A 27,793-nucleotide genomic window follows, 5' to 3' on the forward strand; every position below is an offset into this window, starting at 1 on the left:
TATATATATATCTAATATATAAAATTCTCGTGTCACGGTGTTCGAACTTGAACTCCTCTGAAACGACTTGACTGATTTTTACCAAATTTAATATGCGTATTCAGTAGGTCTGAGAATCGGCTACTATCTATTTTCTATACCCCTAAGTGGTAAAGGTTGTTCACACTTAATAAAAAAAAAAATTTTTAACGAAATTTTTTGTTTTTATTTTTTTATCATACAGCATACAAGAATACATACAACCATAAATTTTCACCACTCTACGATCAACCCTTATTTTTTATTTGTAAATTAAATTATCAATTATTTTTTGCAAAACAACGTTTGCGGGATCAGCTAGTATATATATATAAAGCTTGAACAATGTAATTAGCACAAAGTATTATAAAATTTCTCACTTTATGTAAAATCAAGATTCGGAAGGCAGTTCTGCTGCAGCCGGCGAGAAACTCAACAGTTGCTCTTTACAAATATACGTTTTATAAAGAGCGCGCGACAATAATTAGCTTCCTGAACGAGCGTCGACATTTAATTCCACGCATTTACATCGGTATAGTATTCTTGGATGCAATAAAATAATTTTTAACACAATATGTTTTTAGTATTGAAATTGTCTGTGGAATTTTATTATACATACATATACCTTGTGAATGAAAACCTTTCAAATTAAAAGATTTTTTGGTGTCTAAATTCGCAAGCCAAATGTTTCTAACGTGCTATCACATTTCTCTTCAATTCTTCTTAATTTGATGTGATCCGATCTTTCTGCAATGTTATATATAGTAAATTTTTAATATTGTATCACCTATAAATGAACATTTAACACAATAATTATATATACATATATACAGTTACTTTTAATGTACTTTTTTGTACTGCTTGTGTACCTAAATAAAAAAATAAAAAATCATTTTACATAAGTATGTCTTGTTTACGAGGTATATAAAATCGCGTAATATTGGATGGTTTATTAAAGTACCGTGTTGTAAGAGGTATTTACACAAGGATGTAAAAAAGTGTGCGTTGGCCGGGAATCGAACCCGGATCAACTGCTTGGAAGGCAACTATGCTGACCATTACACCACCAACGCCTTGTCTAAGTACATATAAAGTTTTAATTCAATTCAACAATGTGAATCTTAATACTTTTCAGACTTCTTTTCAGCTGATATATGCCACTGCAAGTAATAGGCTTCCACTATCACCATCACCACGATGATCATTCTTGTGCTACCTGAATCCGCAATATTCGATTAGTGTTGGCGCTGGTAGCCTTTCTGGATTTAACACAGTGATTGCCAAAGTGGTCTATATTCGACCCTTAGGGGTCAATGACAACCTGCAAGGGGTCTACGTCAGCGAAAAAAAATTTGGGGGTCCATGAAATGAAAATGGGGGTTCACAGACTGGACATCATTAGCCGAGGAGATTTAAGATTAACCTTTACAAAATTGACGCCAAATGTTGATAATTTATTATTAAAGCATCAGGTTCATCCTTCTCACTAAAATATTGACTTATTGCTTATGTTATTTTATTTATAGTTTATTTTATGTTTATTCATTGTTACGTATATTTTACATAACAGATACAAAATTTTATTTTGAGTAGTTTTAATTTAAATTCAATTAATAAATGTATAAATTAACACGTGTTTTTACTTTAAGTTTTTAACACTTAACTTCACTACAGTTAGAAATTTACAGGAAATCAATATCAGGTAAGTAGGGGGTCTACCCAACACGGAAAAACATGGCAAGGGGTCTACGACACAAAAAAGTTTGGGGAACTCTGATTTAACAGCTTCCTTAGACTCAGATTTGCGCATTTCTAATCTGCGATCTACGAGGTATAAAAGAGATTAATGTCGGATGTGACGTCAGTCGTGTTATTTTGCCAATTTAAAGTTGTGAATCTTTTCTCTGAAGATCTCAGAATCGATATCAGAGTTGACAACACTGTTTTGAGTCGCCATCGAGTGCGATGTGTTTTAAAATCGATTAGGTGGACGTCGATACTATCATGTGGAACTTTGTTCGTGTTCTTGATTAGCCACTTTAAATACCAGCGGATTTGTATGCGATATGGCCTTATATATATAGTACGACGGTCTTTGAATAAGCTAAAGGAAATAATTATAACAAAAAAAATATTTTTTCACATACTTCATAAATAAGTAACAAGTGGCGCAAAAGTAACGACATAATATAAAAGTGCCTTAATTTTTACAAATGGCGATCATATGTCTTAGTGCTTTGACGTTTATGATGTAGATATACAGAGAATTAGTTATCATTAAGCATTTATATCTATATATGAGTAGAAACTTAAAAAAATACATCTTACAAAATAGTTTAACAATACTGATTTATGTATATACACTTTATGTAATATAGTCAAATTGAAGACAAGATAATCAAGCGACATCACTGCCAAGGATTCGTATATTAGATATGAAACTGATAAATGCAAGGATTCCATCATAGCTTTCCGCGTGGAATAGGTAACGGCTTACTTCATACATTAGTCTTATATTTCTACTAGAGTACAGAAAATCTTTCTACTGCTGCGGTAAATAGCTATGAGTAAGTACGTCGATGATTTACTAGATGGCGCTGTATGTTTTGAAGATCAACAATATTATGATTACCACCGAATACTACAGATTCCGATAATACATATGTGTTTATATATATATATATATATATACATAAATTTGTATATGTGTGTGTATATATATATATTATCTGTAGAAGGATATGGCCGCCATAAAGGTTTTATTTAACCTTAATTATATGGAACAGATAATTGACATAAAACCGGTAAACTGTGCAGACTATAAAGTGGTTTATTACCTCAGTAATTACCATTACTTTAACCTCGAGAAACCTATTTAAAGTACATCTAATAAGTGTTCAGTTAGTACAGAAATAAATTACTAGAATTATAGAGAAGTATATATTTATTTAATAGTGTGATCGAAAAGTAAGGTGAATTTATTTTTTATACAAAATAATTCATGTTCGACAAAACGCTTTTTTCAGTCTTTGAAACAGTCGAAATAGTCGTTTTCCTGTAAAGCCTTCAAGACTTTGTTTTACTCGGTTTTTATCTCCTCATTTGTGTTTCCCGAATAAGGCTTTCTCACGTTATCCTTTTTAGTCTGCTAAATAGGTAGTCGCACGGTATCAAATCAGGTGAATACGGTGGTTGCGAAACGATATCATACGAGTTTTTGACAAAAAAACGTCGCGAAGAACCAATGCAGTATGACATCGGCAAATCAAGACTTGACGCATTTGAGACACAAAAGATTCTTCGAAATGGTTTGGGTTAAACCAAATGATATTCAACTTTTGCGAGATAAGACGTAAGGCAATTGTTATGGACAGTCCTGCCAACTTAGGATAAAAGATTAGATTGAATCTGCATATATGGTGATGATATACATATTTCATCATATTACAGAATATTTAGGTATAATTATAAATCATAATAGTTTTTTTTAAGGTCGTTAAAAGTCGCTGGATGTAGACGGATTCCGAAAGGTTCTATTGGAAATCTATAGAAGAAACCTTTATTCAGCAGTGAATGACAAATATCTGAAATGAATATGATACGTGGTATTACTTTTGGTCACATTGAAAATTTTCCAGTCAATTAATGAGCCATAGAAGGTTGTACTCTGGATTTATGCATGATGAATATCGTAGATTGAAAGTAACTTTGAAATAAAATAAATGTAAGAATAAATTAAAGAATAAAAATAAATAAAATATACCTAGCCACCTTAGAGTAAGAAGATGACGGAAGAAAGGCAAGGAAAGAAAGAAGGTATAAAAGAGCAAAACGAAAGATATTGTGAAGGAAAAAAGTAAAGAATGAAAGATATTGTGACGCGTGAAAGAGAGTGATAAATAAAGAAAAGATTGGAAAAAAATATTGAACAATAAAGTCCCTGATCCCAAAAAGTTTGGGGCACGAGAGGGCCCCCCCTTACCAAAAAAAAAGAGTAACTTTGAAAGCAAGTTGAAGTATAAGTTAAACGGCTTAAAAGTTTTAGTGCACAGATGAACTTTCTTAAGTTTGTCAGAGAATGCTAGATGAAAATAGCTTTCGTCCAGTCCTTCTAGAAGTCTGCAGAAGAAGCCTTTGTCCAATTGCTTTTTATAAAAATATATTTCCTTTGTTACTATATATGTAAATTTACATATTTGCTAATTTATAAACACAGGCGCAAAATAAAACCTTAATACCGTTGAATAATGAATGCCAAATTTGTAATATAAATATTAACATTTATTCAAACAGATATTTATATTTGCGTGTGGATACATTCCGATTTCGCAGCTTCGGCTTGTTTCTACTTTATAACGTTGTGTTGTATGTTACTACTCTTTATAACGAATTGGCCAAAAAAATAAAAACTTATATTTAAGTTGAAATAAATCATATGTTTATCACGACGTCTATGTTCGTTTAAAAATTAAAAATATAATATATCTCTTATTAATAAGCGACTTACTTGCAATGTACACGAGCGCCGCTGTCTCAGGGGACGCCGCGGCGCTCCCTGAAACATAAGAAGAAAGGCCGTAACTAATACCATACTGTAAGCTATACCTACTTATAAAATAGCTTGTTGGAATATGAAATAAATACATTTAAAAACTTTTAAGTTAAACGGTTTTTTGATACCCATATTGTGGTGGTTGTGATAAAATATGTACCTAGTCCGCCATATTGGAACGGCGTCCATCTTGAATTTTAAATTTTGTCATAATCATCGTGTTTTACTAGTGTAGCTCTTTCATTTGATACCCATATTGAGGAGGTCAAGGAAAAATATGTAATCCGCCATTTTGTATCGGCGGCCATCTTAGATTTATAATGTTATTGATTTTATTATATTGTATTGTCATCTAAATTAAACGTGTGTACCAAATTTCAGATCAATCTGACAACGGGAAGGTGCTTAAACTTCAATTTCTAATTTGGACCCAAATAAACAAATTCCGTACGGGTCGAACTAAATAAAACCGTTTAAATACTTTCTTGTTGCGACGGCAAAGTTAATAGTTTAATAGTCGCGGGGGGCAGGTCTAGGGGGCGCCAGGGTCATACTGCATACAGGCGCTACACGAACTAGAGCCGTCTCTGCTTACTTGTTATAAATAAATATGTAAATGAATTATTCATTGTAGTTGGTGGATTTAATGATTTGATTTTTTTTTTCTATAATTCTATTGTTTTTGTTATTTATTATTTGTCATGTTATGATTGCTTATGTGATTTGTATTTACACGTAATAAATAAAATAAGATAAAAAAATAAACTACAGATTAAATTAATATAATTTTAGAGATTTGATTTTTTAGCTTTCCATGGATTCGTAGCTCAGTTATCTGTTCCATCGATTTGTAAGGAGACGGGATGGGTATGGTGCCTCAAGAAGTCTTTAATACAATGCATTCCCCCCCACATCCTCGCAAAGCACAAATGTTTTGTGTTCCAAATGTTAAGTCTCGATTAGTCGATGTGATACTGCATTGCAACTACTGTATTCGCCTGATTATTTAGTAAACTCAACGACCAATGCGAGGATGACGTTTTGACATTGAGGAGATGAAAACCGAATCAAACAAGGCCTTGAAGGCTTTTTTCGAGGACAGGAAAAAGCGTCGGCAAAAGTACATTTTATCGGTCGGGGATTTCTTTGAAGGGAATGAAATGTACTTGGAAGAATAAATAAACAATTTAACTCTTATAAAGAAATTCATCTTACTTTTTGATCACAGCATTATGTTTTTATTTATTTATTTACACTTCACTGTTAATCATAGATATTAGCTAGAAAAAGAAACAATTGATATAGAGGTACAAGAGGCGGTCTTATCGTTCGAGGCGATCTCTACCAGACAACCTTTGGAGGTGGCAGTTAAGGGTGTACATACATACAAACACATACATTACTATTCACACATACATATATACAAACATACATATATATTTTACATTATACTACACGTCTAGGATAATAAACATGGTTTTTGCTTTTAAATGCTGCTGATAGTACATCAGTGTATGTGTTGAGATCCACTATCGTGGACCCCCATTTTCATTTCATGGACCCTCAAATTTTTTTTCGCTGTCGTAGACCCCTTGCAGGTTGTCATAGATCCCTAGGGGTCGATATAGACCACTTTGGGAATCACTGGTTTAACTTATACATTCACTTCTTTACAGCCTTCACACTTGCCAATCATTCTGTATAATTATCATCCGTGTTGTTCTAACATTAGACGGAAACAGTTAAAAAGTCAAATCATTGTTACTTTGCATTAAATCGAATAAGTCATAGGAACTTTTTTATCATTGTGTTTACCTCACTGCAGAAGTTGTTTTTTATCGATATACATATTAAATAGATAATAATAACTTCTTATAAGATATATAATTATGTATTATTTAATTTCAAGGATATATTAATGACTAAACATAGTTGAATTATTATGTTGGAATTTCCGCTGATGGGCAAGTGCCTTATCTTACCTTATCTTTACAAAAAAAAATTGCTATCCTCCTTACCTTTTTAATAACATATATGCGCCACAATAAAAAAATATTATGTAAAAAATTGTGTCAGACACATCATTTACTTTACTTTACTTTATTAGAGATAAACAGTAACAAAAGGCAGTAAGAAAGTACAAACTTAGAAACTTAGAAATATAAAATTAGTTGCAATTGTTACCTTATAACTATCTCACTAAGAACATTTAATGATATAAAGTCAAACAATGACAAAACAAATAAAAACATTACTAAACACGATAAAAAGATAAAAATATCTCTAATATATGAAGAAATAAATATAATCTCGTATCGACCAAATTCGTTTTCAAAAAATTATCGAATATTTTATAGGTAATCGTGTACGCATATATAAAAGTTCCACGAGATACATTACACCTTTCGCATCTTAATTTTAAATCTAAAGTCAAAAGTATATTATTAAATAAATCTTATAATAAAATTCAAGAGTTTCTATTTCATATAAATGTGTGTAACTTGGTTTGTTGACTAATTTATATGGTTGATATTGTAATGTACACATTAAAAATTGTAATTTTTTTTAACTAAAGTTTAAATAAGTTCCAAACGTTTCAATCAAATAAAAAGTTATTAAAATATTATAAGATTTATTTAATAATATACTTTTAATTTTACATTTAAATCTGAGAAACATGATGTGTAAGATATCTTTTGGAACTTTATTATATATGCATACTACACTCAGACACGAGAAGGACTTGTTTAACTTTATAAAGACGAAATTTTGGCTCATAAGTAACATGTATCGTGACGCAACTGACAGAAAAAAAAACCTTTTTCTCTCAGGGAATCTGTACCTTTTAATTAAAACTAGCACTTTTATAATTACTAACATTTTTCAAATAATTTCAGCAGCACAATCCTGTAATAACATAAAACAAAATTCTTTAAATATTACTAAAATAAGAAAGGTACTATCTTACTAGGTGACTTCAAAATGAAGTCGACATTGCATTTAGTTACGGTAGAGGTCTATGATCTTCGGAGTCGTGGATGTTTAGGGTCCTTAAGCGGCCCCTTGTCGAATCTAGGGGTTCCAAAATCCCACTAGCTATATAAGAGTTAAATAAAGTATGATGCAGTAAAAATCTGTGATCTAGTATCGTGAAAAAGGGAAAAGAAGGAGGTGTGAAACAACATATTAAAGAGAAGGGAACAAGAGATTTTGAAGAACAGAAGGAAAGTGTGTAAGAAAAAAAATATTAACATTTACCTGTTAAATTTAAAGTCCCTGCCCCAACCACGGCGTAGTAAACATTAGAATAAAAAAAAAACTCCCACTAGCTTCTGCGACTTTCAGGCAAATAATAGATCGATGTGATCTCGAACCACATCGGGTAGCGTGGACTTGCCATACCCTGGAACGAGCTATGTATAATAGCAAAGAGAAAAGATCGCATACTGATCCCTGACCTGGATATACCGCGGTCTCTCACATCTCTTTGAGGACGATCCCTGGAGGAGTTTTAATATAAGAAAAGCACCAATATTTAGCCACTTCCGCACATGCAGTGGTAGTCGTGCAATAAAGTGCACCGCCCGCCAGCCCTCTGATATATGCGCATGCGGCAAACGATGCGAATTACACAACTGCCACTGTTAAATCACTCAACACGTGTTTCACCCCTCCACGGAGCATCCTCAGGAGTTATGTTACACCGATTAGTGCCCAAACACAGAGTCTGTGCATGTGCGGAAGTGGCTAAATATTGGCCCTTTTCTTACTTAGGATGGACTTCCGCATGGTAACGCCTGAATCCATTAAATATTAAAGAGTTTTAATGTGTAGGAATCCCACATAGCCCACTGTGATATATATATACCTATATGATATAAGATGTAAAATTAACTAAAAACGCTGTGATATATATAAATTTCATAAATAAACCAAACTGCAGTAATTAAGGGTGGAAGAAAGGATATTAGAGCGGAAGAGAAAAATTGACTGAATCATGGAATGAAGAACAGAATGATAGAGATTGTAAAGAATGGAAGAAGTGTATGAAAATAATAAAAAGGAAGTGAAAAATTTAATAAAGAAAGTAAATCCCTGTTCCCAACACAATAGTAGGACTAGAGATCCCCAATAGCGGAGGTCATTAAACAAACTACCGTGAAGATCAGGCAGATTCTTTCGAAACCAAAAAGTTAGTAGGTTTCATCATGTATGAACAATCCATACCCCACGACAGGGTATCCAGAATACCACAGCGCTAGGTACTCCGGGTGTAACTTAAAAATGAGATACCGTGGTCCCTCATAATCATAGGGGATCATAAGGGATCAAATATAATACTGCCTTTACCCAGAAGTAGGTTATACAAAACATCAAACAAGGTTTACTACTCGAGATAAATTTATTCAAGTACGTTTAAACTCTATCACTAGGTAGAAAAAGACATTTAACCCTTAATAGCCTGATTTACGAAAGTTTTTTTTAATATTACTGTGTTTGCTTGAGGGTCTAGATGAAGGGAAAAATAGATTTTTTTTTAATTTCGTTGGAAATACTATTATACAACAGTAAAATACGTACAGTCAACCTATAAAAAAAACTAATAGTAATGTGAAAATTGAAACTCTAGGCTATTAAGGGTTAAAAGAACGATAAAAAAGAATACCAGTTTAAATGTTTTGACAACATTACATGCAAGATCACGTGGGCCAAGCCGAGCGGATGACGTAACGCAAGCTCGGGTACCAGGGCTGCATGAGATGTCAGGAGTAGCGTGTACCGTGCCTCGGTAACTACAGTCAAAAGCACTGGCGGTCTGTCTGTACATCATTGTGTGTATATATAAAATTAATAATAAATTATTAAATAAATCTTATTATAGCATTCAGGAGTATTTATTTGCTATAAACGTGTGAAACTTTGTTGACTCATTTACATGGTTGATATTATAATGTACACATCAAAAATGATATTTAAAAAGAGCAACTGTTGAGTTTCTAGCCGGCTCTTAGCAGAACTGCCTTCCGAGCCGGTGGCAGCTCGCTGCTTATAATATTAAAATAATCGACGACTCAAAAGCACATATAAATGCCTACTTGAATAAAGATTATTACAATTATGTGAAGAAATTATTATGAATATAAAATCTCTTTGTCAATCCATTATAAAGGAGAATGAGAGAACCCAAAAACGGGAATATATATATATGTGTGTGTATTTTGCATTATGCTACACGTCTACGATAATAAACACGGTTTTACTTTTAAACATTAAAAATAATAAACGAGATAGGTTCTCTAACCTATCTGCAAAAAAATTTACTTAAATAAAAAAATTTTGCATCCAGGAATATCCCTGATCATCCATATCAGAAGAGCAAGCCATTAAAACGAAAAAAAGAAAGTAATTATTAGGTAAAAAAGTTTAAAGTTAATTATTTTCTAAAAATGTTACTACATTACTATTTAGAAATTTAAGTATTTTCGATGATGAAAAAAAAAATTCAAATCATAGTTTGCCTAGTTGTAAAACGTTCGACGTGAATAAAACAAATATATATTCTTTCGTATAGGCTCTTTCGAAATCCATTCAATGTAGTACATTTAAATATGTATTTAAAAAAAAGATTATAGCCAGGTACAAAATTTTGATTCTATAGAGAAGAATCTATGGTAATCCTTGAATTTAATAAATAAAACAAAAGGACAGTTTATTTATTTACTTACTTTATTGGAGATAAACCGTAACAAAAGGCAGTAAGAAAGTACAAAACTAGAAACTTAGAAATATAAAATTAGTTACAATTGTTACCTTATAACTATGTCACTGAGAACATTTAATGATTTATAGTCAAACAATGACAAAACAAATAAAAACTTTACTAAACAGGGATCAAAGAATATGGTTTCTATATATTTATATTATGTTTGTTTATATATTTAAATTATATACTCAATAATTTCGAACGAAATAGTCTTTTAAAAGATACGAGAGAGCACGAGAATATATCAATATCACTAATATATGAATTGTGGAGGTCACACATTCTGTATAAGGGTGCACGTTTACCGATATTTGTCTTAGCCGTTGATAAGTTTAAGTGTATATTGTAAAATAATACGAGACTGTAATACGAGGCGACTTAAACCAGCAACGTTTGCGTCAGTCGGGTCGAGTTGAACTGAAGATCAGCCGAGTGCGATGTGATTCGATTTCCGCATTATTAGAAAAATCGTTATATCGTCTCGGAGATCTATTTCCCGTACAGTGTTTATCTTCAATGCTATCGTTAGGTTAGTGCGATATATGTGCAAACATCTAGTATATATTAGGTGAACCGAAAAGTAACGTCGCTTAATCAAGTTAAATTCATACGACTACATTTTTAACAATTTTGTTATTTAATACTAGCTGATCCCGCAAACGTTGTTTTGCAAAAAAAAAAATGTTTTTAATTTACAAATAAAAAAGAAGGGTTGATCGTAGAGAGATGAAAATTTAGGGTTGTATGTATTTTTGGACGCTGTATCACAAAAAAAATAAAATCAAAAAATTTTGACAAAAAATTAAAAAAAAAATTAAGGGTGAACAACCCAATTAGGGGTATGGAAAATAGATAGTAGCCGATTCTCATACCTACTGAATACGCATATAAAATTTGGTAAAAATCGATCAAGCCATTTCAGAGGAGTACAGTAACTAACATTGTGACATGGAAATTTTATATATTTAATATTTTATTTAATATCAACAATTACTAATTAATTACCTTCGTTATCAACAACCTTTTGCCGTCTAGTATACAAATCAACGCGGGAGCGGTAAAAATCAATCGGTTTTTGTGTAAAATATGTCGACAGAAACGACATTACTTTCGGATTCCCCTAATATATAAAAAGAAACTACAATAATTTATCACAAAATTTTCCTTTGGATGATTATAAGACTATAATAAAATAAAAAGAAACTACAATAAACTTTAAATATCAATTCATTGTTTTCAGGTGAGACTATTGTATAATAATGTTTCAATGAAATGTAAAATATGCGGTTACATTAACATATTTTATATTATAAGTACATAATAAATTAAAAAGAGTGTTTTCAGTAGCAACGCTTTATTAGTTTTTTGTGAGATCAGAGAAGGTGTTTATTCATATATGTAAAGAAACAAGTTTCTTTAATAATTATATTTTTATATTAAGCTTATTAAATGTCAATAAAGCAGTGTCTGTTTTACCTTAACACTTCATAGATGGCGCTGTTAACAATAGTGTTGTGATGGCGTTCATAGCGGTCGCCGGTCGGTAAAGCAGTTGTTTCTTTCTAATGTCAAAATGATTAAAAAAATATTGGAGAGTAAGTTTAAAAGGAATCGACAATTTAAAAATAGTTTCTCTGTTTTTAGAAAAACGAATTATTGTTTTTATTTTTCAGTATATACCCACGTCATATATATATATATATATATATATATATATAAAGAGAGAGAGAGACAGAGAGAATCAATAATCTGGTCACGTAACATCAACTTGGCGGTCAAACGTTTGTGCAGTTATAAGTAATGAGTAAATAAAAACTATAAAATATTTTTTCTTTAAGCCACATATATATTTTATTTATGACTAAACTGTACTTTTATTTCTACACACACACATATATATACATACATATATATATGTCTATTATAACTGTACTTTTGTATGCAAATTATGCAAAGTTAAGAATTTATTTCGTTATCTTAAAGTTTATTGTCATATTGCCATTGAAAATCGCTTTCTTGATCATTCTTATATCTTATTAATATAGATATATGTATGTAATATACATATATACACACATGTATGTATATTCTTCTCTGGAAAGTGTTTAAAAATTTCATATGCATACAAAAGTTCAGTTATAACAGCGCTTTATTTACTTCTGTTCTGCGAATACATATGGTGCCATAGTAGGAAACAGTAAAATCTCTAGTGCAGAACGGTCAATCATTAGAAATAATTTCAATCACTCTGTCTTTGTATACACCGTGAATAATTTATACAGGGTGATTGGTTATGGGTGTAAAATCTTTGTTATTCATTTATCATCACCCTGTTTAGAGTGATATCTATAAATGTTACATTAATTTATTTAAAATAAACGTAAAATGTAGTAATAATAATTTTAAAACGCTTCTTCTTACTATAATATCATTTTGTTATTAAATATTTCTGAAACCATTGATTTTTGGACATACTGTATTTTATATTAATGACGGTAAACGCTATACAACATCGAGAAAAAAATCATATGGCCAATAACATGTCATTGTCATACTGCATTAGTTCATCGTGACTTTTTTTGCCAAAAACTCGAGTGATATCGTTCCGCTACCACCGTGTTCGCCTGATTTGTCTCCGTTCGACTTCTGGTTATTCAGCAAGCAACGCGGGTGTGCTGTTTTAATATGACCGAAGAGAGAAAAACCGAATGGATAATTTTCATGGCTAATCCGGAAAAAGACTATTCCAACTCTTGGACTGCAGAAAGCGTTGGCAAAACTTTGAAGGGAATAAAATTGATTTGGAGGAATAAATGAATAAATTCACTTTAATTTTTGAACACAATATTACATCGCAGATAAAAAAATACTAAATCTATCTATGGACAATATATGTATAGGCAATACAATAAATTCTATTTTCTATAAAACCTTTTTGTTACTTTTAAAATAATAATTATCACCGCCATTGTATTATCCGTAAGATGTCCCTAGCTGGACAATACTCCTCTTCCACCCCCCGAAATTTTCAACCAGATCTAACAACAGTCATCTGGTCTAAGTAAGAAAAGGACCAACATTTAGCCACTTCCGCACATGCAGTGGTAGTCGTGCAACAAAGTGCACCGTCTGCCAGCCCGCTGATAAATGCGTATGCGGCAAACAATGCAAATCACACAACCGCCACCGCCTAATCACTCAACACGTGTTTCACCCCTCCACGGGGCATCTTCACGAGTTATGTTACATCGATTAGTGCCAAACACAGAGTCTCAGCTCAGAGAGCACTCTGCACGACTACTACTGCATGTACGGAAGTGTCTAAATATTTTTCTTTTCTTACTTAGAACTTCTTCGAAAACTTTGAACTTCCGCAAGGTAACATCTGATTCCATTAAATAGTCATCTGTTCACCTTGTGGAATTCCTACGCTGGTTGCGTATCCTTGGTGAACATTTCAAAACCAAAAGACTTAGGCCGGCATCAATTCTTTTCTTTCAATCAAAAACTATAAATTTCAAATATAAATTAATATAAATAAATTGAACGAGCATCGCCGGGGTACATAGTATAGTATACACGCCGATAAGTGCAGACCAATCAACGCACACGCATACAAACCTATTGAAATGGTTCAGTGTGCTCGCGTACGTCGTCGTGTGCGGACGTCTATTTAGAGTTCGGCGTCAAGGTTAGTGTAAACAAGTATCACGCATTAATGCTAATAACTTTAAATATATACATCGACTTCCGTTACTTGAATTAATAATTGAAAAGTTACTATATATGAAACATACGTGTAATTTTCTGCGATTAGATATGGTTAAAATAATGTGATAATGCGACATATTTTGATAATTATTCGCCGGTGATATGATGTAACTGTTATGTTTCTATCTTTAATGGGTAAGTTAAGCTATCGCCCGGCAGATACTGTTTCAATTTGACCTTTACGTAGCTGTTATATTAGAGTTCATCAGGTGTTTTATCACCACCTTATTTTAAGTAGTAATTTGTCTTCTTCTGTAAATAAAACTTTGAGGTCAAAATAGCTTTATTATACATAATAATTACATTACTGAACTGACTAAAATACTAGTATAACAATTTTTTTTCTTACCTTCAACATACTTCGATAAATAATAAATTTATTGAATTTACTTAGAGACACTATTAATTTAATTTAATTTTCTTTATTGTATACGCTAGAAAATATACACATAGTTGTATGATATTAAGTCGAAATAGCTTTATTATATATGATAATTACACTACTGAACTGACTAAAATACTAGTATAACAATTTTTTTCCCTACCTTCAACATACTTCGATACAATAATAAATAATAATTTACTTAGAGACACAATTAATTTAATTTAACATTCTTTATTGTATACGCTAGAAAATATATACATAGTTGTATGATTTTAAGTCAAAATAGCTTTATTTATATATGATAATTACATTACTGAACTGACTAAGATATTTAGTGGGGTTTGTATTTTTTTCATGAGAGTATAAGAATTTTTTTTCCCTACCTTCAACATACTTCGATACTATAATAAATTTATTGGATTTACTTAGAGACACATTTAATTTAATTTATTATTCTTTATTGTAAAAAGAAAATAAATACATAGTTGTATAACAGTAAATAAAAAAGTACGATAGTCTTATCACACGAGGCATTTTTTTTCAGACAACCATAGTATATAAAAAGTAAAAGAATAAATAGCTTGTATTTAACGTGTATATATAGACGAAACTTATATATATATCAATAATAATAAATAAAAACATGTAACTGATTTTAGAAATAAAAATAAATGAATCAAAGCGTAAATAATCATTAATCTAGTAAATATTTCATAACCATTTTCTTATAAATAGGTAGTGAGTTAGCAAGTTTTATATTCAGCGATAAATCATTCCACAAACAAACAGCTTGTGTGATAAAAGATTCTTTTCACTCTAGACTCTTGATTTATTAGATTTTCTGATGATCTCAAAGACCTCTCATATGTATCGTGAATAAATTGAAAATTTGATTTGAGATAAGAGGAAGTAAATTGAAAAGAATATTGTAAAATAGTTAAAAGGATGTTACCATTCCGACGAAGCCTTATGGCTAAACAAATGAACTTTACTTCAAATTAGGAAACATGATCATATTTTCGGAGTCCAAAATGCAGAAAATGAGTGAGATACTTAGAGGGTACAGAAAGTTTATTTTTATTACTTAGATTACATTGAAAGAGGTCTCTGTCTGTCTTAAGTAATAAAAGATATCCAATAGGATCTGTGGTAGGGGCCTGTATTCAACGGACTATCTTAATATAGCCTGTCAACTTTGTGTACACGTGCTATGCTGGGCTATATGACCAATGGTCTAAACCAGAGTTCCCCAAACTTTTTTGTGTCGTAGACCCCTTGCCATGTTTTTCCGTGTTGGGTAGACCCCCTTCTTACCTGATATTGATTTCCTGTAAATTTCTAATTGTAGTGAAGTTTAGGGTATGTTCAAAATGTATTGCGACCACAAAGCGAATACCAACATCCTACAACTTACACAATTTTATAAACCTATATAAAAAATTTTTTACATCATAGGTAGTTTTATAAGTAATGTAAATGTTTTGATATTATGAGATAGTATGATGTAAGTAAATAGGTACTATCAGTGTATGTGTTGAGATCCACTATCGTGGACCCCCAAATTTTGTTTTCGCTAACATAGACCCCTTGCAGGTTGTTATAGACCCCTAGGGGTTGATATAGACCACTTTGGGAATCACTGGTCTAAACTGTAGAAACTTAGTTTTATAAGTAAAACGTAATAAAGGATGTAAATAGGTTACGATAGCAAGTGTAACCTATGGGCCATGACCGGGGCGAATGAAGTTGACTTTGTTCGTCATGTTTGACATCAAGCTCGTCTTTCGAAAGGACAATCGTTGCAACAACTAATGTGGTATTGGAAGAGCCGCTCAATGACGGAACTATATAATATGCTGATATATAAATAACAGAGTTTAATTTCAGATATAATCGTGAAGTTATCTATTCCTAAAAGTACGAGGGGTGATAAAAATACAGTGAATGATTTTTATAGTAAAGACTACTGTATTTAAATTCATTTGAATGAACGAATTCAATAATCTGATTCATTCAGATAAGTTTGCGACTTTTTTATCAACTCACAACTAGAATAGTGAGTAAGTAAGAAAAGGACCAATATTTAGCCACTTCCGCACATGCAGTGGTAGTCGTGCAACAAAGTGCACCGCCCGCTAGCTCGCTGATAAATGCGTATGCGGCAAACAATGCGAATCACACAACCGCCACCGCCAAATTACTCAACACGTGTTTCACCCCTCCACGGGGCATCTTCAGGAGTTATGTTATACCGATAAGTGTCACTACACTACACGATTATATGCATTTATATACGGAAGTAGCTAAATATTGGTCTTTTTATTACTTAGAATTGTGACGTCAATATTCGTTGTATTTGTCGCGCATCATGGATTTTGAAAGTATTTAACAAAAAAAAGTGCCAACGATGCTCATGAAGTGTTAAAATTAGTGCATGATGATAGTTTTGTGACTTTGGTGACTGTTTACAAGTCGTATGAGCAACTCTAAAGTGGCAAATGATTGGTTGAGGAAGGGCAAAGGTCGGGGCGTCTTTGGAAATCAAAAACTGAGGAAAACATGCAAAATCGTAAAAGAGGTTTAATGTAACAAGGGTTTTTTTAGTAAGAAAAGGACCAATATTTAGCCACTTCCGCACATGCAGCGGTAGTCGTGCAACAAAGTGCACCGCCCGCCAGCCCGCTGATAATGTGCCCATGTATAATATACATTTTTAAAAATACACTAATACCTCACTTTACGTCGTGGTTACGTTCCAAAAAAAAAACACGACGCAAATTAAAACGCCGCAAAGTGAATTAAGATTTTCTATAGCAAACCATGTAAAGGTCGAAGATAGGTTCCAGGGTCACGAAAATACTACTTTTTAAAAAGAAAATTGAACAAATTAAACATTCAACAAACAAAAATAATAAACTAATAATAATATTTACCTTTTTTGTAACCAGAAAGACGTAAAAATTTATATCTTATATCGTATAAATTTATAATTCTCTTTTACAAAAAGCACAACACACTACGTAATTGAAACTGAACTTACATCATATTATCTTATAATATCAAAACATTTACATTATTTATAAAAGTATCAATGAAGTAAAAAATTTGTTTATTTAATGTTACGTATATTTTACATAACAGATACAAAATTTTATTTTGAGTAGTTTTTATTTAAATTCAATTAATAAATGTATAAATTAACATGTGTTTTTACTTTAAGTTTTTAACACTTAACTTCACTACAGTTAGAAATTTACAGGAAATCAATATCGGGTAAGTAGGGGGTCTACCCAACACGGAAAAACATGGCAAGGGATCTACGACACCAAAAATTTTGAGGAACTCTGGTTTAGATCATTGAATGCAGACCGCATGCAACTGGTCATCAGTGGAGAGATCTATTCCTAGCAGTGGACGTTATTGTTGAAATGATTGATTCATGTAATTAAAACAATAAAATAGTTGTAAAATCTTGTCAATAGATGGCGCGAATCTTGCTTGTACTGTTGCTGGTGGTGTTGGGTGCCCCACTGTACCTTATATTCCTGAAGAGTCCGCCACCACTGCCTGAAATAAACCTGGATGAGTGGTGGGGCCCGGAGCAGCTGCGGCTGAAGCATGACACCAGCGTGAAGCCGTTCCAAGTGAAGTTCAGTGAAGCGGTAAGGCTTTTTTAATTGATTTAATAGAATATAAAAATATTTAAGATTATAACGTAAATAAGCGGTTACTGTATTCAACTGTATAAGCAGACAATGAATAAAAAAATATTTTATGTATACGTAGTCCTGCCATAAATATTGTTACAAAGAAAAACTATTTTTTTTATTTTACGTAACATTTTATTACTATTACAGTGTGTTAATTTATTAACACACTGTAATAGTAATAAATATACTAATACCAAGCGTAAGGATAATTTTTAAACTTGTTTTTGGCGCCATCCCTACATCATGTAATGCAATCACAGGAATTCCATTTTAATATCATAAAATATTATACCAAATATTGGCGCGAAAATAAGATCACACCATTGTATGTTGTTATTTTCGCGAACGATCGTATAAAAATGACATATTCCAAATTCAAAAATTTTTTAATTTTTAATTATAATAATATTTATGGCCAGGTTAAGTATATAATATATATATATATATGTTAAGAGTTTTATATAAAAAATGAATTAAGTTAACCTATATTGGACTTCCTTATAGAAATCTATATATAAATATAGTACATTGAAAACTATAGAAAAATTGCGAAGTCATACTTGCAGTATAAATTATTGTATCGAAGTGATTTCAATTTATCGAAATTCGATATCAGATATATTTGTACTTTGGTTTGTTCGTTAATCCGGGGATTGACATGCGCAAAGCTTTGAAAAATGATGGTAGTAAAAAAGATAATGTATAAAAACGCAATAATGAGATCTATCGCTGCATATTTTAACACAACAAAAATCATCCACGGCAATTTACGAATGTATGCCCATTCGTTTTTAAAAACTGGACATTTATTTACACCACAGATAATAACTAAACTAAAGGCGGTGTTATCGCTCGAGGCGATCTCTACCAGACAACCTTTGGATAGAGATCAGATACATGGACGAGAGAGCAATTACCCTAAATATATATATATAGATAGAGCGTCGTTAAAAACAAAAAGACACCAATGATTTTTTACTTAGTTTAAGTTAGTAAGTAGTTTAAGTGACTTAAACACTGTGACTTGCAAAAACTTAAGCAACAATTTTTTTTTTTTCGGATATATTAAACATAATTTTCATAACAAGCGCGGATGCTAATGTCCATGGAATAAAAAAACCATAAAAATATAAAGAACTTTGTCTTATACCCACTATGATATGCCTGAACTATGATTATAATCTAAATACAAACACATTTGTAAAAAGAAGTTACAATTTTTATTTTCATTTTAGCACTCTCACACTTTTGTTACAATTTACTACATTTTTATTATTACTCAACCAACGTTACGTTCTTACTTATTGCCCCTAGCTTGTGGATTCCTTATTGAAATACAGATATTAGGAATCTATTTTAACTAAAACCAACTGACTTAACAAACGTCATGTCAAAAAACCAAAGAGGCCAGGCGCCCACATTACGCCCCCCTCCCCCCCCAAGACCGTTGCTACGGTCGATAGTACTCCTGAAGATGGGAAGGAAAACGTACATGACGTCCGCTACGCGACCTATGATTGGCACTCTGGTCTCTGACAGCCTCATCGCTGATTATATCGGTCGGTGTCATGCATTCTTTTGCTAAATACGCCGGTTTAAGCCGGTCGATCGTGACAGTAATTATCTCATCTTTTCTTCTATATATATGCTATGTTAATAGCTTATGTTATATTGAATATCCTAGATGATAAAAGACCTCAAGGAGCGTCTCAAAGCACACCGACCGTACGTACCGCCGCTGGAGGGCGTCGCCTTCGAGTACGGCTTCAACAGCAAGCAGATGAGTTCCTGGATCAAATATTGGGCTGAGGAGTATCCGTTCGTGGAACGTGAGAAGGTTTTCAACAAGTACCCGCAGTTCAAGACCAACATCCAAGGCCTGGACATCCACTTCATAAGAGTAAAGCCTGAGGTGAGCGTATTACATAATTAGTACTTGATAACAACAAGTTTGTTGTTGAATATACTTGAAAAATTATCGTCCGTTATTGTGAAGTAGAAATATGTCTATTTTATCTATAAAAGTCGCGAAAAATGTGTGAGCGAGATTTTAACAATGAAAATTTGCAGCTGAGTTCCAAAGACGTGTTAAAAGTTGTCGAAAAAAAGTGTAACTTCATTATTTAACTAATCAGTTTTGTTGTGAGTGGATATCAAAATAGTTAATTAAAACTTCGATTATTTTGACATTATAAGCAGTAAGCTACCACTGGTTCGAAACGATGTTCTGCTAAAAGCCAACCAAACTCAGCAGTTGCAAAAAATATAACAATTTGCATCTGTACATTATAATATCAATCATGTAAATGAAACAACAAAGTTTCACACATTTCGATCAACAAAAAACTCTAGAATCTTACAATAAGATTTATTTAATTATATATTAGGTTGACCGGAAAGTAATATCGCTTTAAGTTAAAAATCACACGACTACATATTTAACAAGTTTTTATTTCTAATCAATATATTCACATGTGTTATCAACAACCTTTTTGTCATCTTGTATACGACGCAATGAACTACTAAATGACAATCAAATATCGACATGCGCAGAAACGACATTACTTTCCAGTAACTAATATATTAAACGGTTTTATTTAGTTCGACCCGTACGGAATTTATTTGGATCAAAAATAGAAATAGAAATTTAAGCACCTTCCCGTTGTCAGATTGATCTGAAATTTGGTACACACATTTAATTTAGATGACAATACAATATAATAAAATCAATAACATTATCAATCTAAGATGGCGCTGATACAAAATGGCGGATTACATATTTTACCATAACCCCCTCAATATGGGTATCAAATGAAAGGGCTACACTAGTAAAATACGATGATTATGTCAAAATTCAAAATTCAAGATGGATGCCGTTCCAATATGGCGGACTAGGTATATATTATTCCACAACCACTACAATATGGGTATCAAAAAACCGTTTAACTTGAAAGTTTTATAAATGTATTTATTTTATTTTAGATATAAAACCAAAATGAAGGTCTAAGATATCACGTGGAACTTTTTTATATATTTGTAAAGTTAAAAATAAAATTAATTCATTCAACATTGGAATTTAACAGAAACCTAATGGATCGTGAAATTATTGTTTATTTATTTATATATTTAATTTATAAGTCTACTCTGCCTAACAAGGTATAGATATAAAGTCTAACAATACAGATTTATATTACACTTTATCAGATATAGCCTATATGAAATCAAAATAATCAGGCGACATCATTGCTAAGGATTTTTGTCATTTAAATATTCGTTTATTGAATAATAAGCCTTTTCCGTCAATTTACTTATAATGTGGGTTCTGAATTTTGTAAATAGTAGTTCGATAATGTTTTTTTTTTAAATGTGATACCGTTTATTACAAAGGAAATAGAGATTTTTAATTCTCTTTTTTTTAAATAGAGAATATAAACCTTTTTAACCGATTTATTTTTATTATTATATTATATTAATTCTTGTGATATATATTTTATGAACTTTAATATGTTCTTAAATTAATTATGAAAAATAAATTTGAAATAATGCTACCGAAACCGCTGTGCCGCGCCTTAGAAAAGGGCGGTGGGGGGTCAATTTAATTCTAGATTATTACAAACTGGATTATTCCGGTATTCTTCCTATAATGTACACACTGTCACTGTACGATTCTATGTTTGCAATAATGTGAATACATGAATTATTTGGATATCATTAATAAATTAACTTCTATTAAACATTTATAATTGCGTGTAATTACAAGAATATTTTAAAAAAGACTACAAAAAAGGTTTTTCTCGGTGCCTTGTAAATACGCTATGGACGTCACTCATTGTTTGATCGTCCTGTACCCCTTGAAGGGTTTGTTAACTTTTTCAAAACGAAATGTAGGCGTTACGAGTTTTTTATATCTTGTATATATCATGAGTCTATCACTATATTTTTTAACAATGGCTCATAAGTAATTAAAAAACTGATTCCTTCCAAATTTACTCACAGCATAAAGAACAAACCAATTCCATCCTATTTGATATGCGAAACTTTTAGAATATACATGAGAGCTGTGGATATATATAAATCATTGCTAACTATTCACACTTCTATTCTATTCTTGTAGACTTTCTTTTCTAAGTAAGAAAAGGACCAATATTTAGCCACTTCCGCACATGCAGTGGTAGTCGTGCAATAAAGTGCACCGCCCGCCAGCCCGCAGATAAATGCGTATGCGGCAAACAATGCGAATCACACAACCGCCACCGCCAAATTACTCAACACTTGTTTCACCCCTCCACGGGGCATCTTCAGGACTTATGTTACACTGATTAGTGCCAAACACAGAGTGGCAGTAGGCGGATGTGCGGAAGTGGATAAATATTGGTCCTTTTCTTACTTAGTTTGGACTTCCGCGAGGTAACGCCTGATTCCATTAAATATTAAAGACATTCTTTTCAACATGAAGCCTGTACCGGTTCTATTGTCACGTACATCCTAAACACAAAATAACAACTCTATATACTAGAGAAAATGAACATGGTATACAGAGTTGATCGAAAATCTTCTTAATAAATTTCTCAGAAGAACTGAAGGTATCTAGCATATTCAACAGCCGTAAGTTATTCTTAGGTTCCGGCTGGAGTGCAGACGGTGCCTCTGTTGCTGCTGCACGGCTGGCCAGGGTCCGTGCGGGAGTTCGACGCCGCCATCCCGCTGCTCACCGCCGTCAGCAAGGACAGGGACTTCGCGGTTGAGCTCATCATTCCCAGCCTACCAGGGTACGGGTTCTCCTCTGTAAGTATTTTTTATCCAAAAATTGGTTTCCACACTTCTCTGTGTTATTGGAAGAATTTTTCCTGAGAAATAATAACTGGTCTGTCTTTTTATCGCGAATTTTAGTAAAAATATACAGGATGATCGGGTCAAAGTGTGAAAACTTTGAAATGGATGTAAGTATAGATAATTTGACGGTAAAAAGCTTACAGCTTTTTCAATGCTATATATAAAGTCATTGCTCAGAAATATTATATGTTTAAATATGTTAGCCTGAATGTATATCATTTGCTCTCAATTATTATATAGTGCAACATATCCAAAAATCAATGGTATATGAAATAACATACGACGTAATGATAATATAGTATAAAAAAGAGTTTTCAAAATTTTTATTAATACATATTAAAATTAATTATTATTTATTATCTGTGCCTGCAGTTTTTGCAAAGTTGGAAATCATTGTCTGTGGTATTCCGAAAAAAAAAATAGTACATATTTCAGAATGATCCCTTTATACAGGTTGATTAGAAATTGGTCTGAATGCTACAAATTTTTTGCTAACATAACATAACAGCAGTACATTCAAACTTTAACACAAATAACCAATCGGCTTGTCCATCTGTTTATGTGTTTGTCATTATTTTTGGGATTTTAAGACAATAAAATAATTAAAAATGAATTTGTAACATCAAATCTGGTTGCAAATTTAAAACTATGATATAGGTAGTTAGACAAATAGATATTGTATATTTCAGGCAGCGGTTCGTCCAGGTCTTGGAGCTGATAAAGTAGCTGTCGTATTCAGAAATCTAATGAACCGACTTGGATTCAAGAAATATTACGTTCAAGGTGGAGACTGGGGGGCAATTATTACAAACATTATGGCAACCTTCTTCCCACAGGTAAGGCATGATTTAAATTAAGAACAAACTTTTTATATATCTTTCTTTTTAGTTGTTAATGCTCTAGAAGATTTGTGCTCTAGAAGCATCACAAAAAGACACTGTCATCGCTGTTCACAAACGGCAAAGTTCAGCATCATGGACAAAGTTTACTTCCATTATGTGATCTCATCAGAACAGGCCTGGTTATTTCATCACGCTTAGCAAAATTTCCTGCCATCTCCCGCATCATAGCGCTTTGCTTAGATTTAAGGGTGATTCCTTTAGGTCTTTCATCAGGTTACTTGGGAGTATCAAGTCAATCACAACGCTGAGTGGACTTCAAATATTGACCCATTCACTTTATATTGAAAAGCTTACCAATGCATTTTATAATATTGATTTATTGTAAGTGATAGTTAAATTGATGATGACGGTGATGACATATGAATCAGAGTCGTGGTCATTTACAATGGGTCTCACAAGAAGGATATCGTCACCCAAAGAGCAATGGAGAGGGCAAAAAACTCGGAATTTCGCTGTGAGATTGAATCAGAAATGTGATTCGCAAAAGAACCAAGATCACTGACGGGTCTTGAAAAATTTCTCGTCTCAAGTGACAGGGCCGAAAGGTTCTCAACTAGGTGGACCAAAATCGCTGGATGCGGGCAGTTCAATACCGGCCATCATGGTGATCTTCAGTTGAAACCTATGCCTCACAGTGAGGATTCATCGATGAAAAGAAAGTAGAAGAAAGATAGACATTTTAGCTTCCCAAACGCTATATTGTATTGTTTCAAAGATGTTAATACCCTAAGCCGTAATAGCTCTAAGGCTTTTACAGCTTCGTCTGACAAGAGTTCAAGGAGCAGAAGGGTACGTGAGCTAGAAACCCAAACGGTTCTTGAGCACCTTCATTTATCCGATTCATACGGTACGACAGTTAGTTGGATCTGTAATGAGATAACGTGATCGGTTGGTGTTGCTGTAACCTTTTATGCTACTTTACCTTTCCAATCCGCTAGCCTATCTCTATTGCTTCCGTTTGTGTATGGATTAGATCGCGATGAGTCTCTGAATGAAAGCCTTTTCAGGCAATTTTCCTAGACGACCTATGTCTTGCACGAGATATCTATCGACTGATATGAATTTTTATGTGGACAATTTTATTACAGGAGATACTCGGATATCACACGAACATGGTATTCTCATTCGCAACGAGAGTTACTCTGTTCCAAATACTCGGTGCTATTTATCCACCGCTGGTAGTAAGTGAGAACTTGGTTGACCGCATGTACCCGCTGTCTAAGATATACGGAAACCTCTTATACGAATCCGGTTACATGCATCTTCAATCTACGAAGCCTGACACCATCGGTATGTACTTTTGTGGCGAGGTGTATTGCGTAAGATTTAAATGTACAGAATGATTTTATATATAAACCTATGTATATATATATATATATATATATATATATATATATGTATGTATGTATGTAATAAAATAAATTATAGTTTAATATCTATCTATAGGTCTGTCGCATATATACATATACTATTAAAAATACATTATTCTAACATATTAAATATGATCACTTTTTACAAAGTGATTGGAAATAAATGTAAAAGCTTAAAAACTCCTTGCACATATATAAGTCATCGAATATAATCATAAGAACACGAACAGTTACAATAAAATGAAGTGGAGTGAAAGATGTGTTCATATATATATATATATATATGAACAATATAAAAATATATCATTTTGACCTTGTTAAGGTCGCTGAATGCATGCCGCTTCCAATCAGGGGCGGATATCAATGGGGGTGGGATATGTCTTCTGGCAGTAGAAGTCATGCAGCAGAAATTATAATAAATATAAAGAGAAAATTCATTTATTCAACATAGATACTTTTAACAGAACTCTTATTGATCGTCAACTATGACTCTACTCTGCTTCGCATGGTGTTTTAGTTGCGTAGAAGAAGCAAGAAGAAACTCCACAACAACACATCTTTTAATAAAGTTTAACAATACAGATTTATACATATACACTATCAGATATAGCCTAAATGAAATAAAAACAATCAGGCGACACCACCGCCAAGGAATCTTGTCATTTAAATATTCGTTTATTGAATAATAAGTAGTAATATGTTTGGCAGAATTTTACTAGAAAATCTTATTCCGTTAATTTCGAATGAATTAGACTTTTTGCAGTTAAAACTTTGTTACAGTCAGTTTTTCAAGGTGCCTTGTACAATATGGACGTTGCATAGTTTTTGGAATTTATTATAATTATTGTAAATGTACAAGATATTATCATAAATATATTGTGAGTAAGAATTTTGACCTCTTTAAGCCTATTCCTCAAAGAGTTTTGCGATCCTAAGATGTAAATAGCATGGATGGTTCTCTTTTGCAAAACAAGCATATTTTCAATACCTCAACTCGCCTTCCAAACTTTGCCAATTTTTTTAACAATATTACTTTTTTTATACTTATGAATTTAGATTCTTCTTAACGTTTTCTTTTACAATTCTCATTTTATTTTTCTTTATAAACACTTATTTACAATTCTAATTCTCTTTTTTTAATTTTTTTTTATTTAAATTTTTATTTTATTTAAATGTCTTATTTCTATATCAGTTATTTTTTTTACTACCTTTATTATAAAAATGAGGCGATATCCTGAGCCTATCATCAGGAAAGGTATTCTCTATTCAAACTGTTAATTTCTCTTCTTACAAACAATTTCTTGTTATCCAGGAGTGGGGCTGACGGATTCTCCATCAGGACTCCTCGCATACATCCTAGAGAAGTTCTCTACGTGGACAAAACCTGAGTTCAGACAACGACCCGACGGTGGCTTGGGTGCTGTGATCAAAAAGGAACAACTAATCGACAACCTGATGATGTACTGGGCGACGAATTCCATCACCACGTCTATGAGGCTGTATTCTGAAACGTTCAATAAGAGATTTTTCGGTTTAAAACTTGACGAGTTAGTATTTAATTTTATTTACATTAAGATATAATAATTATAATAAATATATCGTACAAGTAGTGTGGCTACAACAGAGCAATACCAAATTATTAGTGTCCCAATAGCTCCTGATTAGCATAGCAATAAGTTTGTTAAACACATATAGTAGAAAGGCATTCACAAATAAATAACTTAAAAATAGCGTAACAATAGCATAACCATGGCATTGCTGTAGCTAACAACAGCAGTGCTATATCAAATGTATAGCACAGTAATAGCATAGCAATAGCATAGAAATAGCATTGCAATAGCATGGCAATAGCATAGCAATAAAATAGACAAGAGCAGACGGTTCTTGACAAGAAAAATGTGATCCATGAGCAATTGAAGTTATGTATTTACATATGGACTCTATTTACAATGATGTTCTATTTTCAATTTCGATCCAAATTCAATGGTAGAGAATATATTAATGAAGCGGGTAAATTCAAATCGGCGTTCCAATTTTACTTTTAAAAATAATGTGGCTGATAATATGGAGCTATTAGATGGAGACATTAGATGTAATAATGTTATGGTACTGAAGGAAAATTGAATATATATGCCATTTAGATAATAGTAATCTATTTCTAGATTTTACTAGCATTATAAATAAAATGACCTGAGATAAACTTTGCGAAGGATCCCGACCCCGGTGCCGACGTGGATCGTGCAAGCGAAGAACGAGATCGCATTCCTCCCAGGCTGGATGCTGAAGTCCAAGTTCCCGAACCTGGTGAACGAGACGATATTGGATGACGGCGGACACTTCCTGGCCATGGAGCTGCCGCGGGAGTTCTCAAGTGACGTGCTTAATGCGATCGTCGCATTCCGAGCGCGCAAGCAACGCGCACATACAGAGCTGTAGTCGCTTTTTATTAATGTAATAAACTGTTTTGTTACTGAAACGTTTTTTTATT

The 27,793-nt window shown here is 32.5% G+C and overlaps 1 protein-coding gene and 1 non-coding gene across 2 annotated transcripts; one reads left to right on the forward strand and one right to left on the reverse strand.

The window, feature by feature from the left end:
- Positions 1 to 1,019: 1,019 nt before the first annotated feature.
- On the reverse strand, positions 1,020 to 1,091 carry TRNAG-UCC (transfer RNA glycine (anticodon UCC)). Its single transcript has one exon. It is a non-coding gene; the product is annotated as a tRNA-Gly (tRNA).
- A 12,888-nt stretch (positions 1,092 to 13,979) lies between these two features.
- Positions 13,980 to 27,781, forward strand: LOC137924747 (juvenile hormone epoxide hydrolase-like). The gene is made up of 8 exons (XM_068768169.1): positions 13,980 to 14,025; positions 17,973 to 18,152; positions 19,885 to 20,112; positions 22,821 to 22,985; positions 23,723 to 23,869; positions 25,024 to 25,225; positions 26,618 to 26,852; positions 27,516 to 27,781. The coding sequence occupies exons 2-8, from the start codon at positions 17,973 to 17,975 to the stop codon at positions 27,739 to 27,741; spliced, it is 1,383 nt and encodes a 460-aa protein (XP_068624270.1). The 5' UTR covers positions 13,980 to 14,025; the 3' UTR covers positions 27,742 to 27,781.
- Positions 27,782 to 27,793: the final 12 nt, after the last annotated feature.

This window comes from Battus philenor, unplaced genomic scaffold (genome assembly GCF_028537555.1).
Source record: "Battus philenor isolate CCGP_79_NKW_IND1 unplaced genomic scaffold, ilBatPhil1.0.hap1 SCAF_24, whole genome shotgun sequence".
Classification (NCBI taxonomy): Eukaryota; Metazoa; Arthropoda; class Insecta; order Lepidoptera; family Papilionidae; genus Battus; species Battus philenor.